General features: G+C 41.9%; 1 protein-coding gene across 36 annotated transcripts in view; it reads right to left on the bottom strand.

Annotated features, from left to right (window-relative positions):
- SGMS1 (sphingomyelin synthase 1) overlaps positions 1-14,819 on the bottom strand; it is a 323,691-nt gene that overhangs the window by 17,377 nt on the left and 291,495 nt on the right. For all 36 annotated transcript variants that reach the window (XM_070363738.1, XM_070363729.1, XM_070363734.1 and 33 more), the window contains one exon: positions 6,825-6,942. In XM_070363738.1, the coding sequence (XP_070219839.1) occupies positions 6,825-6,942 (118 nt within the window). The remainder of the gene's footprint in view (positions 1-6,824; positions 6,943-14,819) is intronic.

Below are 14,819 nucleotides of genomic sequence, written 5' to 3'. Positions count from 1 at the left end.
TCAGCTGGTAAAGAATCTGCCTGCAGTTCAGGAGACCCTGGTTCGATTCCTGGGTTGGGAAGATCCACTGGAGGAGGGATAGGCTACCCATTCCAGTATTCTTGGGCTTTACTGGTGGCTCAGCTGGCAAAGAATCTACCCGCAATGTGGGAGACCTGGGTTCAATCCCTGGGTTGGGAAGATCCCTTGCAGAAGGGAACGGCTACCCACTCCAGTACTCTGGCCTGGAGAATTCCATGGACTGCATAGTCCATGAGGTTGCAAAGAGTCAGACACAACTGAGCAACTTTCACTTCATATTTTGTGACTGACTGATACATCTGTGTACCCTCAAAGTTTACCCCACACAGGACAAGTCTTCTAGAAATCTTTTTTCAGAAATCACCAATCTGGGCTTCGCTGGTGGTTCAGTGCTTAAGAATCTGCCTTGCAATGCAAGGGACATCTGTTCCATCCTTGGTCCAGGAAGATCCCACATGCCAAGGAGCAACTAAGCCCGTGTGCCACAACTACTGAGCCCATGTTCTAGAGCCCTGGAGCTGCAACTGCCGACCCACATGCCTAGAGCCTGCGTTTCAGAAGAGAAGCCACTGCAATGAGAAGTCTGTGCACAACTAGGGAGCTGCCCACCTGCTCGCAGCAACTAGAGAAAGCCTGCATGCGGCCATGAAGACCCAGCACAGCCAAAAAATAGATAAATAAATGGACGAATCTTAAAAAAAATGGAAGTCAGCAATCTGCTTGTTTATGAAAAGCAGTCATCTATACTCTCTCTGCCTCACAATCCCTAGTGACTTCTCATAAACTAAAACCATTTAGAAGGTTTATAAGATCATGTAAAAATGCATATAACAAACGTTACATATAACGACACAGGAACAACTGCAAAGAAAGCATGATTAGAACTATGCAAGAAAAATATGCATAAAGAACTAAGAAATATATTGAAACATAAGGCGGAGAGAGTATAATTTTTTTTTTTACGATGTCTGCAACAACTGAAGAGTTTCTTTAAAATGGAGGAAAAAACTTTTTTTTTTTTTTTTTAAGGAAAAATGTGTGACTTCGTACATTTCTTTATTTTTTCTGTTTCATTCCTGAAAAGGAACAGAACAGTGAAGAGAGAAAAAGGAAAGTGAAGAGGAGACTTGGAATGGGGAAGGATATCAGAAATCATAAGCAAGAATTTTTTTTTTAAAAATGAGAATGAACAAAATGAAAACTATACTGACAAAAAGAAACTGGGAGGCAAGCAGAACATCAGGTAAAATCAAGCAGTGACAATTCAAATTCCACACAATTCAATGCGATGACATAAAGTTATTTTTGGTAACAGAGCACCAGCCATATTCTCAAATGCAGATAAGGTCAGCAGAAGCTAATCAGAATATTAAAATTTGTCAGCTAGGAGGGCACCTTTCAAACATTCAAGCTGTTACCTAAGAAAGCAGGAAAGAACTTAAAAAGATAATACAATCCTGAAAAGCAATGAGTCCTGTGTCTTATAAGACTGAACACATGCCAGTAAAGAGACCCGGGAGAGGGAGAATTACTACACCGTGGCTTAGCAGTGAACTGAAGGAGTGCTTTGATCGTTCTAATTTGTGCAACACACACACACACACACACACAAAGCTGAGAGTGGCAGTGAAGAATACGAAGATCTCTCTGTTATTATATATGTATTTTATTGTTCTGCTGAACAGTTACTCTCGGATGACACCCAAACATAATCCTTGTCCAACAGTGGGCTATGTTCAAGTACGTTGAAAGGAAAAATAAAAAGACATATCTTTGCAGTTCAAGAGAATTATTTCACTGAAAACACCATGTCAGATTAAGGCCTTAGCCAGCTAAGTACCCAGGCAGGAACATAACTCTCTCGTTTTGAAGGTTTTCAAATCTAAGGTCACCGTGGAGACCAAATAACAGAACCAACGTGAATCTCACTTTAAAGCGCAGCCACTCGATTAACACATGTGATTAACAGCATAAGTTATACCCTCTCTTTCAATAACATTAGTGTATCCATATATCCGGGGCCTGGGGTAGATTTGGATTTTTTTTTTCCTTTTCTTGAAGAGTCTGCTAAAACAGCAACATTTTTTCTTACAGAAGTCTTAGGACACAGAAGAATGCTTCTGTTTTTTTGTTTGTTTTTAAAAACGGAATCCTAGAAACTTGGAAAAGATGACAAGAGGATGTTTTCTGGTTTGGATACATGCTCCTTGGAGAAAAGCTGTGTTGAGATAATTAACAAGGGGTAATCAAAGGGTCACAAACTTGGCCACCTCCTAAGCCCAGCACATCACATACTGGGACACTAGTCGAATGCCTCCCAGAAGCTCCTGACCCAGGAAGGAATGCCTCCTTCCCTTCCCACGCCCCAGCAGCTCATCTCTGTTACAGGAGTATTTGATGACATGCCTCCTCTTCCTCACCTCATCATTTCATAGAACAATTACTTCCCTGAGCTGTAACATTTTTATGAAGTAAAGAGAACACTGCTATCAAATGAATGAGCACTAGGGACGATGTTCATAATTAATACTGTATACCTGTTGGAACATTTTTCTTAGAAGCCATGCGTTTTGAGAATGGGCATTAAGAGAAGAATTAAAATATACTAATTATGGAGCTTTGTATGATGACAGAATCAAGTTTAAGTTCACACACTTAGGTTAAACGAAATCATATTCTAAAGATCAACTCTCTACCCTTGGAGTTTAATGATAATTGATAATCATTAAGAGTATCCACCAGCCAACAGGCCTTGGATGGTGTTTAAAGTCAGGGGATACCCAGTTCTGGAAGCCTCGTACTTTTGTGCCCTGTCTCTGGCCTTTTCATCCATATCCATCCCATCCAGGATATGATGAATCACAAATATTTAATTTCTAGCACTGATTCCACTCTCAACTTCAGATGCACACTATTCATTGGTCTGGATACCACCAGTGAGATGTCTCACAAGTACCTCAATCTCTATTTGTTTAATCTAAAGTCACCTTTGAAATCCTTCCTTTCTCTCCTCATTCCCTGTATCAAATGTATTGCGAAGCTGCACTGATTCAGCTGCTTAGATTGGTTTCCTCCTCTCTATCCCTAGGGCCAGTGGCTTAGCTTAAGGCCCTCAGATAACAGCATTTCCCACATTATATAAGATGCAAGTTTGGCTGAGGTGGTCTTCAGGCGTTTTCCACAAAGGCAGGGACTTTCGTCGACTGCTCGCCCTTGCTCTCCAGCACCTCAGTCACAGCAGGTGCTTCATGCATGTTAAGTACATTTTCAGGGGATGAACCACACTCTAGGGGTGAAAGCATGGTAGTGACACCAAAAGCTTCCTTCCTTCCGTACAGCATTTTACAGCGACAGACCCTGTGTATTCACTTCCGTCTTTCACTCTCACAATTCCTTATGACGATACAAAAAGTGTCATAAGCCCTGTCTTGCCAACAAAGGGACCGAAGCTCTGAGATGTCAGACGCAACTGCCACACAACTAGCACGCGCCGGCTGACATCACCCTCACTCTGACCCCAGCACTCTTTCTACTGCTGGGCAGGTTTGCACTGTTACAGGTAATAACTCCCTCTCTGTGCAAAGGTTCAGACAGAATTTGATTAAGATGGTGGGGTGAGGATATCAAGACAGTGGATTGGATGACTTTCAGTAAGGTTCATTTCTGTTCTGACTAACCCAGCCCCAGCTATGGCTCCAAGGCAGGCAAACCTGGTCTCTGGGATCTCTCTAGCAATCCCCTTTGGACACTGTTCCCCACTGTGATATTCTGGCCCTTGTCTGACCTCCAATTTCTTAGGCTTGATCTGACTCCAAGAGGTACCACCAAGCCTTCAAGACCTTTTCCAATGCTTCTGTCTAGCTTCAGAAATCACCCTTGTTTACCCATGAAGTGTTCTCACCAAAAAATTAAAGTGACTGAATCAAGTCTCCACGACAGCTTCTATTTAGAGGAAATATGGGAGAGAGAGGAAGAAGTTTATTGAACTACAAAGAAACAAACAGACAAATCCAGAATGTGGTGTCTTCTACAGGACAACTGCTAGATCTCTACCAGTTACTGATGGGATTTAAAAAAGGGTAGGGTGGGGAAGCAGAGAAGGCAAGGGCACCCCACTCCAGTACTCTTGCCTGGGAAATCCCATGGACCGAGGAGCCTGGTAGGCTGTAGTCCATGGGGTCGCGAAGAGTCAGACACGACTGAGCGACTTCCCTTTCACTTTTCACTTTCATGCGTTGGAGAAGGAAATGGCAACCCACTCCAGTGTTCTTGCCTGAAGAATCCCAGAGACAGAGGAGCCTGGTAGGAGGCCGTCTATGGGGTCACACAGAGTCGGACACGACTGAAGCGACTTAGCAGCAGGGTGGGGAAGAAAGAACTGCTCTAGAATGTAAAGACTTAACAGAACAACTAAATGTTATATACAGTCTTTGGATCCTAATTTACACTAATTGACACAAACTGTTTTTTAAAAAGGGCATTTTTAAAGACAATCAAGATATTCCATGAACTAGTACTTGCCAGTACCAAAAAATTATGGTTAATTGTGCTGAAGTATCAACAGAATTAAAATGTCCAAAAATTTAGATGCATATTAAATGTGAATGAAGCAATGAAGTAACATTGTCTGGGATTTGTTTTAAAATACTTCAAAAGAAAAAAAGAAAGTAAGATGAAGCAAATGTAAGCAAATCTTGATAAGAACTGAATCTGGGTGTTAGTATATGAAGGTTCCTTATACTGGTTTCTCTTCCTTGGGACACAGTTGGAAAATTTCAGAATAAAAAACTGTCATTTGAACCCATTCTTCCATGAGTTCTGTTCTACAAAAGAATTAGATTTAATGAGTTTTTACTCATAATTTTTGCTAACATTTCACTCCCTCCTGTATACTTCACTTTAAAGACTCCAATGTCCAGAAGACTGTCACAGAAAGATGGCCCTAGTTGGGGTCTCTGGCAGCGTGATAAGCAAGTGACATGTTTGGGTTTGGTTGGGCACACAGTTCCTGTTAACCTCTATCTTTACCAAGAAAACCCACAAGCTATTTTTACCTGCAGGATCTTGGTTTAGACTTGCTGATGACTCAAGATGTAAGTGCCAGTGCTAACCAACAGTGGCTTTGCTGGTGACTAGTGGAGCCGCAGGGGTCCTAAGAAGAAACAGGCTGCAACCGGATCTGGGAGAAAGGCTATACAGCACGACTCCTTGCTGCTGGGTCTATCTTCAACACGGGCTTGACCAGACTCCACTTGTACCTAAACTGGTATGACATGCTCCCTGGTGGAAAAACTTCCCATGCACAGATATATATATATATATACATATATATATTTTAAAGGATTGAACTAAACCATCAATCAGCTGACTACTGAAAACACACTGCTTGTCAAGCCAGCCTCACCGAGGGAGTCTACTTCACTGGATCCTCAGTGACAACAAGAAACTTCCTATGAGTCAGGAGCTTCAGGCAAGCGCCGAAGAGTTCTCACTGAGGATAAAGAAGATATGAGCCTGGCTTTCTCTAGAAGGGCTGAAGAGCAAGAAGCGGGTGCAGGGAGGCAGTACTGCTGAAGGAGACAATGGACCCTCGGGACCATTCCTTCTCTAGGGTGGCTTCTCTAGTTACAGACACAGATTGCAGCAAGAATGCAAGAGTGGAGTAAGAAACGAGATACCTCTGAGCACATGTGTTACGTCTAGGAAGGAAGGGGACCCACAATAAGCAAGCAACCTAAACAAATCCAAAATTTCAAATGATAAAGTACCACTTTAAAAATCCTTCTTTCAAGGGACTGATTTTTTCCAGCCCTCTTCCAAGATTCTATCAAAAAGAATGTCTCTTATGGAAGGAACACAAGGGCAAATGAATGAAACTGAAAGGGTGTTTCACTAGCACAAGTGTGATACAAAGAAATGCTTCCAAACATTTCAAACATACAATCACAGCATTCCACATTTTCTCCCACCCAGATTGAGGAAATGAGCTGCTTCTACTCCTTTTTGCATTGAACAGCTTTCATGAAGTTAAACATTTTAAGAACTAAATCTCCTGCTAATTCTTTCATAAAGTTAGGATGATCTTCCCGTTGAAATTATGCCAAGGCAGAGGCTGGGGTAAGGAGTGTTAGGTGAATCTGATGGGAAGGTAGAGACAGTGAGAGAGGAATAGTTTATTTTAAAGAAAAGCTTATTTGCTACTAGAGAAGATCAGGACAGTGAAGTGCCCCACCAGGGAGGAGAGATCTTATTTGGTGGGTGGAGGACATGAGTTTGAGCAAACTTTGGGACATGGTGAAGGACAAGGAAGCCTGGCGTGCTGCAGTCCATGGAGTCGCAAAGAGCAACAACAAAAGGGTGCAAGGAAACAAGAACAGTGTCTCTGGCTCTGCTCTTCTGGATCCCCACTGTAGGGCTTAATAGAAAGAAGGAAAAAATATTTTCTGAAATTGAACTTTCCATCTAAGAGAGGGGAAAAGCATATAAAAGCTTGTGGAGCTGTTAACAAGGGAGCGAATGATATTTTAAAAGTTTGGCAGGAAACCAAACAGCTACACCCACACACAAAGCTGAACTGCTTCCATCAAACTAAGTAGACCACATATTCCCCCAGCTGGGAAGCGCTGGCAGGGTCTGGGAATTTTGAGGAGTGGCGTCACCTAACTGTATTGCTCAGTAATGTTCCCAGATGAAGGCGAGGGGGGTTGCTTCTAAAGAAATGTTCACCTCTGGCCTAAATCAAAGGACCCCCTGAACAGGATGAGAAAAAACAAAATGGGAAATTACAGCAAGGAAAGCTTTACCTTCGGAGAGCAGTTGAAATGCATACCGGGCACTGGGAGTGTGGTTACATACATTGTAATACACCGATACAGGTACAGCGTGCCAACTATGCAGAAAAATCTTCTGCTAATAATAGACCTAGAAAAAGGGAAAAACAGGGCAGACACTCAGTCAGCAAATTCTGCAGGTTCATTGAAGTTTTCAGTGCTCCAACAATACAAACAAACCCCCAAACAACCTGAGACATTGCTATCAGAACGCTGAAACTATAAGAGCAGATTAAGGTGAAGCTTTTGAGAATGATACTGTGTTTTTTTGTTTGTTTGTTTTACATTAACTTTAAGGTCAAGGGAGTTTAAAACACTCCCCACTGCTATTAATGGGGCTTCCTGAGGCCTGAAACACCAGTTGACATTCAACTGATGGACAAGGAGGGTTTAAACTGATGGGCCAGAGCTGAGTCAGGGTCTGTGGTTAAACATTTAGGGAGTGTCTTTTCTGTCATAAAAAAGAAGATGTTCAGAAAATTACAATGATATTAGATTGTAATGAATTTATGCCAAGAGAATTCAAAACTTTTCTGACATTTAGTGAGTCAAAGGCATTAAACCACTGGACTTGTATATCCCAGAAACTGTTTATCTTAGCTGATCTCCAAAGAAGCATGATGCCAAGAAAAGAGCCTGTCTGAATGACAGCATCAAACCCACACCTCTCTCTCCTAACAGTGTGGCCTTGGGATAGGCTATTGACACTCTCTATCAGTTTCCTAGTCTGTAAACCAGGGATAAGAACATGAGAAATAAGGAATGGACAATCTTTGCCATTTACGCACAATGGTAGTCATCAAGTGTATGGATTACGTGGGTGAATAACCAAATAAGCAAGAATTAGGCATCTTTTCCATTTCAAATTTATTGGTGGTTCTGGTGAAATTATTTGATAGGTACACATGAGCATGTATATTGAGTCTGATAGCTTCTCGTAACAGTAAGTCTCACGTAGGTTTGGCTTTAACTAGATTAAGTTGTACAAACTTCAGTGTCTCCTTGGACAAGAATGTTCCTTCCCTCTCTACTTCAACCTGTTCTAGCCTGTTCTGCTGCTGCTGCTGCTGCTAAGTTGCTTCAGTCACGTCCGACTCTGTGTGAGGCTGCCCCGTCCCTGGGATTCTCCAGACAAGAACACTGGAGTGGGTTGCCATTTCCTTCTCCAATGCATCAAAGTGAAAAGTGAAAGTGAAGTCGCTCAGTCATGTCCAACCCTCAGCGACCCCATGGACTGTAGCCCACCAGGCTCCTCCATCCATGGGATTTTCCACAGGCCAAAATCTCAGTCCTGTGGGTCTCCTCCTCCTCAACTTTGAGAAGTTCAAGTTTTTCCTTGGCCCAGGGCATTCTGACTTAAACACAAATATTTCTAGAAACAATGAACAGGCTTTCCTCTGAGGATACTGAACACTTAATCGCTCCATAATTGTACAATGTAGCTCTATTTTTACACAGGATGGACATTCCTACTGGAGTCTGGTTGTTGGAGGAGTATCTGTGTTATCTGTACTTTTTAACAAGAGGGATGAAGTGGTATGTCACTTGGTTGACTGAAAATTAATTTAAAAATAATCCATGTGACCGTATTAGTGTTCCATTCATAACTACACAGTCCATGTAAGGTCCTCAGGTTGTAAAGGTACGGTTCGGGTCTTGTGACTCTTAACCCCAATTTTAGACACCGGGTCCAAACACTACTTACCACAGAGAAATGTCTTATTTTCTCTTATTAAAGCTGTGCTTGTCACCCCCAAGGACAAGAATTTATTCAGTACAAAGCTGTCTTTTATAAAGGTATGTGCCTCTAATTCCAGGAATTATGAAAAGCACGGTATAATTAAGCCACATACAGAGGGACAATACTAGATCACATTACTAGATTATAAATGTCTGATCAAAATACCTGAAATAACCAACTGAATTTTACATTGTAAGATACAATGATCATTTTTCTCAAAAAGAAAATGCCCTCTCACGCCATCCTGTTCAAAGAAACAGAAATTACTTTCAATTTTACGTGAATGATACAAGAAACATCTACAACAGAAAACTGTTCAGTCTATTCAGATACGCCAGCCTCTCTCTTCAGAGGAAGAGAAAGAAAATGACGGCTATCGCTCCATTTTGATGAATATTTTTACCTTAAAATCACTTTGCCTGATGGTTTCACGGTGCACACGAGACATACACATGCACAAACCACCTATTTCCATAGCTCAAACCTGAGTCACATCTGAATAGCAGTGAAAAGACTCAGGATTACCTGAGAATGAGGTATACAGAAAAAGGATAGAGGATGAGAAAAGTTTTTGTTTACAAAAAAACAAAGCAAAACATTTTAAAGGTAACAAACATTAAAGGTTCAGTCACATTTACTCTTTGAAGTGAAAAAATCAGATGACTCACACCCATGTGACGTCGTCAACATTAACACGGAGACGAGATGGAAGTGGCTGTTACTGAGAATCTTCTCATCTTTGGCATTTACTTATCTTTTTTGAAATTATGCTTAGAGTATCTTCAGTGCATAATTTTAAACAAGAATTTCCTACTGTACACTTTAGAAAGCAGGATATATATATATATATATATATATATATATATATAAAAAAGTGTTTCAAAATCTTGTATCCTGTTAAGGTATTATTTACTTAATCAAAGAATTTCACACAGTAGAATTCTTTCTTAAGTTTCAAAGTTCAAGATGTGTTTTTTTTTTTAAAGATCTAAAATAGTTAAAAATGTAACTAAGGCAACAAAAAAGGCACAGAAGAAACATTAATGAGGTATTTCTAGAGATTAAGCAAATGCCAAGGACAAGATGCACATTACAATTCTCAAAACCACAGTTATGTTCTTCTCACATGGGAAATGTCTCTTTCGTGTTAGAAAGAAGTCTATTTCCTATCTGCTCACACTCTGCAATGACTGTCATATCATAGACACTTGTGTATGATCGTGGTTATCTATTCTTCTCCCAAGTAGTTGAGTAATAGGGTCATTACTACTTTCTCTGACATAAAAGAAAACATACGTGTTAAATCGGATATATATATATATATATATATAAAGAAATATGAATAAAAGTGTTAATATTTTTTAAGATCTGCAAGAAGAGTATGCTATGTTCAGAATAACTTTATTAAACTTTTTATCCTCCCAACTCAAAAGAGAAAAGAGTATTCAGAACCTGATCACTTACTACACCAAATATAGGCTTAAAAGAGCAGTACTACATTGTTTTTGGCATTTGAAATGATAGTCTATAAAGTTCTAAAGGAAAAACGAAGAAAGAAATGAATACACTGGAGAGTAAAAGGAAAATACTGGGAAGTTCCATTGTTTCCCACAAGTTTTCTCAACTAAGCCACAACCAGAATACGCATAGTTCTTTCAGCGCTCAGACCTGCTCTCCCAGCTCCTGAGAAGTTACTGACTTTTAGAAACAAACAGGTCCTGAGACATGGCAGTGCATCCAAGTGACAATTCCAAAGCAGGAGGCGATCAACAAGGGGGAGGGCACACGAATCTGTGGGCAAGGATCGGGGGCCCCGCGTCTCCGGAGAAGCCACGGAAGCCAGCGTACACGGTTCAGGTCCTTCCGGTACTGCCGAGGGACACAGCGTCTCCAGCTCATCTACACACAGATGCTGGCTCTGCCTTTCACAAAGGCCAGCTTGATGAACTGAATCATCTCAATTAACTTCCTTGGAAACTGGCTTCCTAACCAGCAAAAGGATATTTTCCTTATGATTCAGAGAAATGCTACTGAAGAATTTCCCCAGACTGTTATTAACAGTAACTAGGGTTTTGCCAAATTCCTCCTCTATGCCAAACTCTGAGCCATTTAGCTCTTAGAACAACCTGCATTGCAATGCTATGACCCTTATTTTACAGATGGGAAAACTGCAGTTCAGATAATTTAAGCTGAAATATAAATATATTACCCAAGACAAAAAGGTTCAGGAAATGGCTTCAGATTGTGTAAGAAATCCCAATTTTATTTTGAGACTACACTGCTGTGAACCAATAGATGAGCCAACATTCGATCTCATTTAAGTTACAAAATCTACCTAACTCACATTTTTCACTTAGGGTTTTAAGTCATATTTCATATTGACCCAGACCTCTGCAAAGCATTTTTGACAGTTATTTTAATGATAAGCTGTTAGTTATTAAAGTACTGAAAAAGATTCTTCTAGGTATCAAACAGGAAACTGTTCATTTTCCATTATTGTTTGCACAGTCTGTGCCCAGTAAGGTTTGCTTACATCCCTCCAATGACTGATCAGTCTGGTCGCTCAGACAGTAAAGACTCTGCCTGCAATGTGACAGCCTGGGCTCAATCCCTAGGTCGGGAAGATCCCCTGGAGAAGGGAATGGCTACCCACTCCAGTATTCTTGCCTGGAGAATTCCACGGACAGAGGAGCCTGAAAGGCTATAGTCTATAGGGTTGCAAAGAGTCAGACACAACTGAGCAACTAACACACTGTGCTGAGATGTTATCTACTTCTCAACATTCTATCTCACCTGAACTGCTACTGTGACCTTTGACCTACTGTCCCTAATTCCATTTGTACCTCCATAAAAGCCTTTCTACAGAGAGAAGCCAGAATCATCTTTTTTAAAAGTTAAATAAAGCACACCCTTTAAAACCCCCCAATAGTTGCCAAATATATTTTGAATAAAATCCAAATCCTTTACCAAGCCCACGAGGCCCCAGATGATCTGGGCCAAGCTCCCCTCCCTCTGCTCTCCCCATCATTCCTAAACTTCAGTCTGATGCCCTTGGTGCGACTGAACACATCGCACCAAGTCCCTCCACCTTAGGCAGACCTCTGTGCCAGCCATGCCCTCTGCCGGACCCTGGAAACACTGCCCGTTGTCAGGTTTCTGACAGACCACCGACTCTAAAAAAGGCACCTGGGGCCACCTTCACCCACTTCCCTTTCTTCAGAGCCTCCCACTCCCATGCCCACACTCTGCTGAAGCTAACGCCAACGAGTTTCTTAAATCTGTTTTCCTCCCTTTAACTCCTGGCTACTAGCCCTGGGATTCCCTGGATTATGGTAACCGCTTGTCATCATCTGACGTTCCAATTCCCATCACGGGCTCTTCTCCACATGAGCCCAAGCTACTTCCCATTTTATCTCGCAGATATGAATTCTATCACCCTGGGCCAAAGGGGCTCCACTCACCAAGTATCTTGTTTTTGCCAGCAAATCTCTTTGCCTGGCCTTTCCTGTTACCCAAACCACCTAGCTCATGTAACAGCTCTGCATGCAGCTTCCTACCAGTTTCCAACTGGAGAGAGCCACTTCATTCTCCAGATCACTTCAAAACTTGGTTTCTAGTTTATGGTATTTTTTAATAGTGAAATTGGGATTACCGTTATCAACAGAGGCCTTCGTCCCTTCTATCAGAGAATGCCCCTAAAGAAAGCTGCTCCTTACTTATGTTTTAGTACTAGTGAGACTTCTGACGGTGCCTGTAACATGGGCAATATCCCGCAGCTCTATGCTTTAGAGCTTCACTTCTTACTACTTCTGATAGCGCTTTCCTGCTTCTTCCCACAAATGTTTGTCCTTTAAACTCCTTCCTCTGCTGGAAATAACCTCTGCTGACGCTCACCAGTCCTTCACTCTGCACCGTTCCTACACTTTAACTGACAGCAGTTGTCAAGATGGCTGCATTCATCCAAGCAGGGCTGTGGGTCCTGCCATCTTTCTCCCTGGCCTCCCTTGTCTCCTCACTGGCCTCAAGGCCCTTCTGGCCTTTCCACCCATCACAGGAGTCACAACTCTCCAGACGATGGATCACGAAAACCCAGGGCTTAATTTCATACTTTAAGAAGGAAAGTCCCAAGGAAGGGGTTGTAAAACAAAAAGGAAAGAATAAATGCCATAGAATGAAAGCAGAATAAACAGAAAAGTAAAAATAGATGCTCTCCGGGGAAATACAGAACTCATTTACTATTTCCTAGTGTGTACACAGGAGGATGGCAGTTTGCGAATCAGGAGAATGAGATGGAACTATGCACCCAGCTCAGAAATGAGTCTGTAAAGCACAGTCCTCCGCCTTACAAAAGTTCAACTCAAAGAGACCTTTGCATTTTTGGTATTAATTATTTTAACCACATTACTGTTCAGCATATACTGTCATCCCATTTTACAGAAGGAAGAATCAAGATGTAAAGACTCTCTAGCCTGGGGCCAGAGAGTCAGTCAAGAAAGAAACGCAACAAAAACCAAGTCTTTATCCTTTCAATTGGGCTTCCCTTTTGACTCCTGGCAAAGAATCTGCCTACCAATGCAGGAGATGTGGGTTAGTTCCCTGGGTCAGGAAGATCCCCTGGAGATGGAAATGGCAGCCTACTCCAGCATTCTTGCCTGGAAAAACCCAAGAACAGAGGAGCCGGTTGGGGGTGGGGGGGGGGTGGGGGTGAGGGGGTGAGGTGACAGTCTGTGGGGCCCCGAAGAGTCACGTACGACTAAACAACAATAATAATACTTTTGATTAGCTGCTGTTTTCACTAACAAAGCTGTCAAGTTAAAAAAAAAAAAAGGTACCGACTTATATTTTTTTCTAAGCCTCATGTAAAAGATCTGCAAAATAATGCAACAGATGATTAGATTTAGAAAATGATCTGTACTGGTTTAGGGAATCTGTAAAGAACAGATCAGATGATAAAACTGTCTGCACTAAAGCCACCTTAAAAAATTTATTTCCTGAGTTAAATATAGATTGTAACATGAGATAAAGAAAAAAATATTACCCTCTAAGATTGTATGGTCTATGTGAGAGAGTTAAAAAGAATCACAATCAAGCATCCTCCAGAAACCGCAGCACACGTATGTATCAAACAGAAGAAGTTACCTTTCTTGTTAGTATTTTAGGCTATTAGCAAAAATAGTATGTGAGCATACATACATACCTGTGTATAATACAAATACATGTAATTGTGTGTGCGTGCGTGCTCAGTTGTGTTCGACTCTCTGTGACCCCATGGACTGCAGCCCACCAGGCTCCTCTGTCCGTGGGATTTCCCAGGCAAGGTACTGGAGTGGGTTGCCGTTTCCTCCTCCAGGGGATCTTCCTGACCCAGGGATTGAACCCAAGTCTCTTGCATCTCCTGCACTGGCAGGTGAATTCTTTACCACCGCACCACCTAGGAAGCCCATGAGTGTGTACACATAATGCAAATATGTGTATCTTTCCTCATTCCCTTCCTTCATGAAAACTTACCCACCCTGAATCACATTCTTAATGTCTGTTCAGTTACAGCTGGCTGAGCTCAACAATTCATGTTTGCCCTTAAGCTCATGGATCACCCTTGATAGTAGCACTTTTGCTTTAACAGGGGGTTGGTTTCTAGAAACATCATAAGCACATACATCACCACCAATGGCTAACATTTATTAAATTCTAGGCACAGTACTCCTGCCTGGAAAATCCCATGGACGGAGGAGCCTGGTAGGCTGCAGTCCATGGGGTCACTAAGAGTCAGACATGACTGCGTGACTTCACTTTCACTTTTCACTTTCATGCATTGGAGAAGGAAATGGCAACCCACTCCAGTGTTCTTGCCTGGAGAATCACAGGGATGGGTGGGCTGCCGTCTCTGGGGTCGCACAGAGTCGGACACGACTGAAGCGACTTAGCAGCAGCAGCAGCAGGCATAGTAATCAGCACAGTGCAATCCTCAATAAATGTTAGCTGCTGTTATTATTTATTTACTCTCCTAATGAACATGTGTATGTGCCAGGCCTTATTCTGGGACTACAGCAGTGAATCGAATGGACAAAAAGCTGGCCTTGCGGCATGTATATTCTAGGAGAGGAAGCAGACAATAAACATGTAAGTAAAATATAGAGCATGCTGGGAAAATTCTAAAGGGTAAAATTAAGCGAGAGTGTCACTGGGGGATAGGACGTTACAGATTGGGGGTTAGTTGATCAGAGAAT

Source organism: Bos mutus, chromosome 26, assembly GCF_027580195.1.
Source record: "Bos mutus isolate GX-2022 chromosome 26, NWIPB_WYAK_1.1, whole genome shotgun sequence".
NCBI classification, from domain to species: domain Eukaryota; kingdom Metazoa; phylum Chordata; class Mammalia; order Artiodactyla; family Bovidae; genus Bos; species Bos mutus.
The sequence above is the reverse complement of the archived record's forward strand: the minus strand, read 5'-3'. Positions and strand labels throughout refer to the sequence as shown.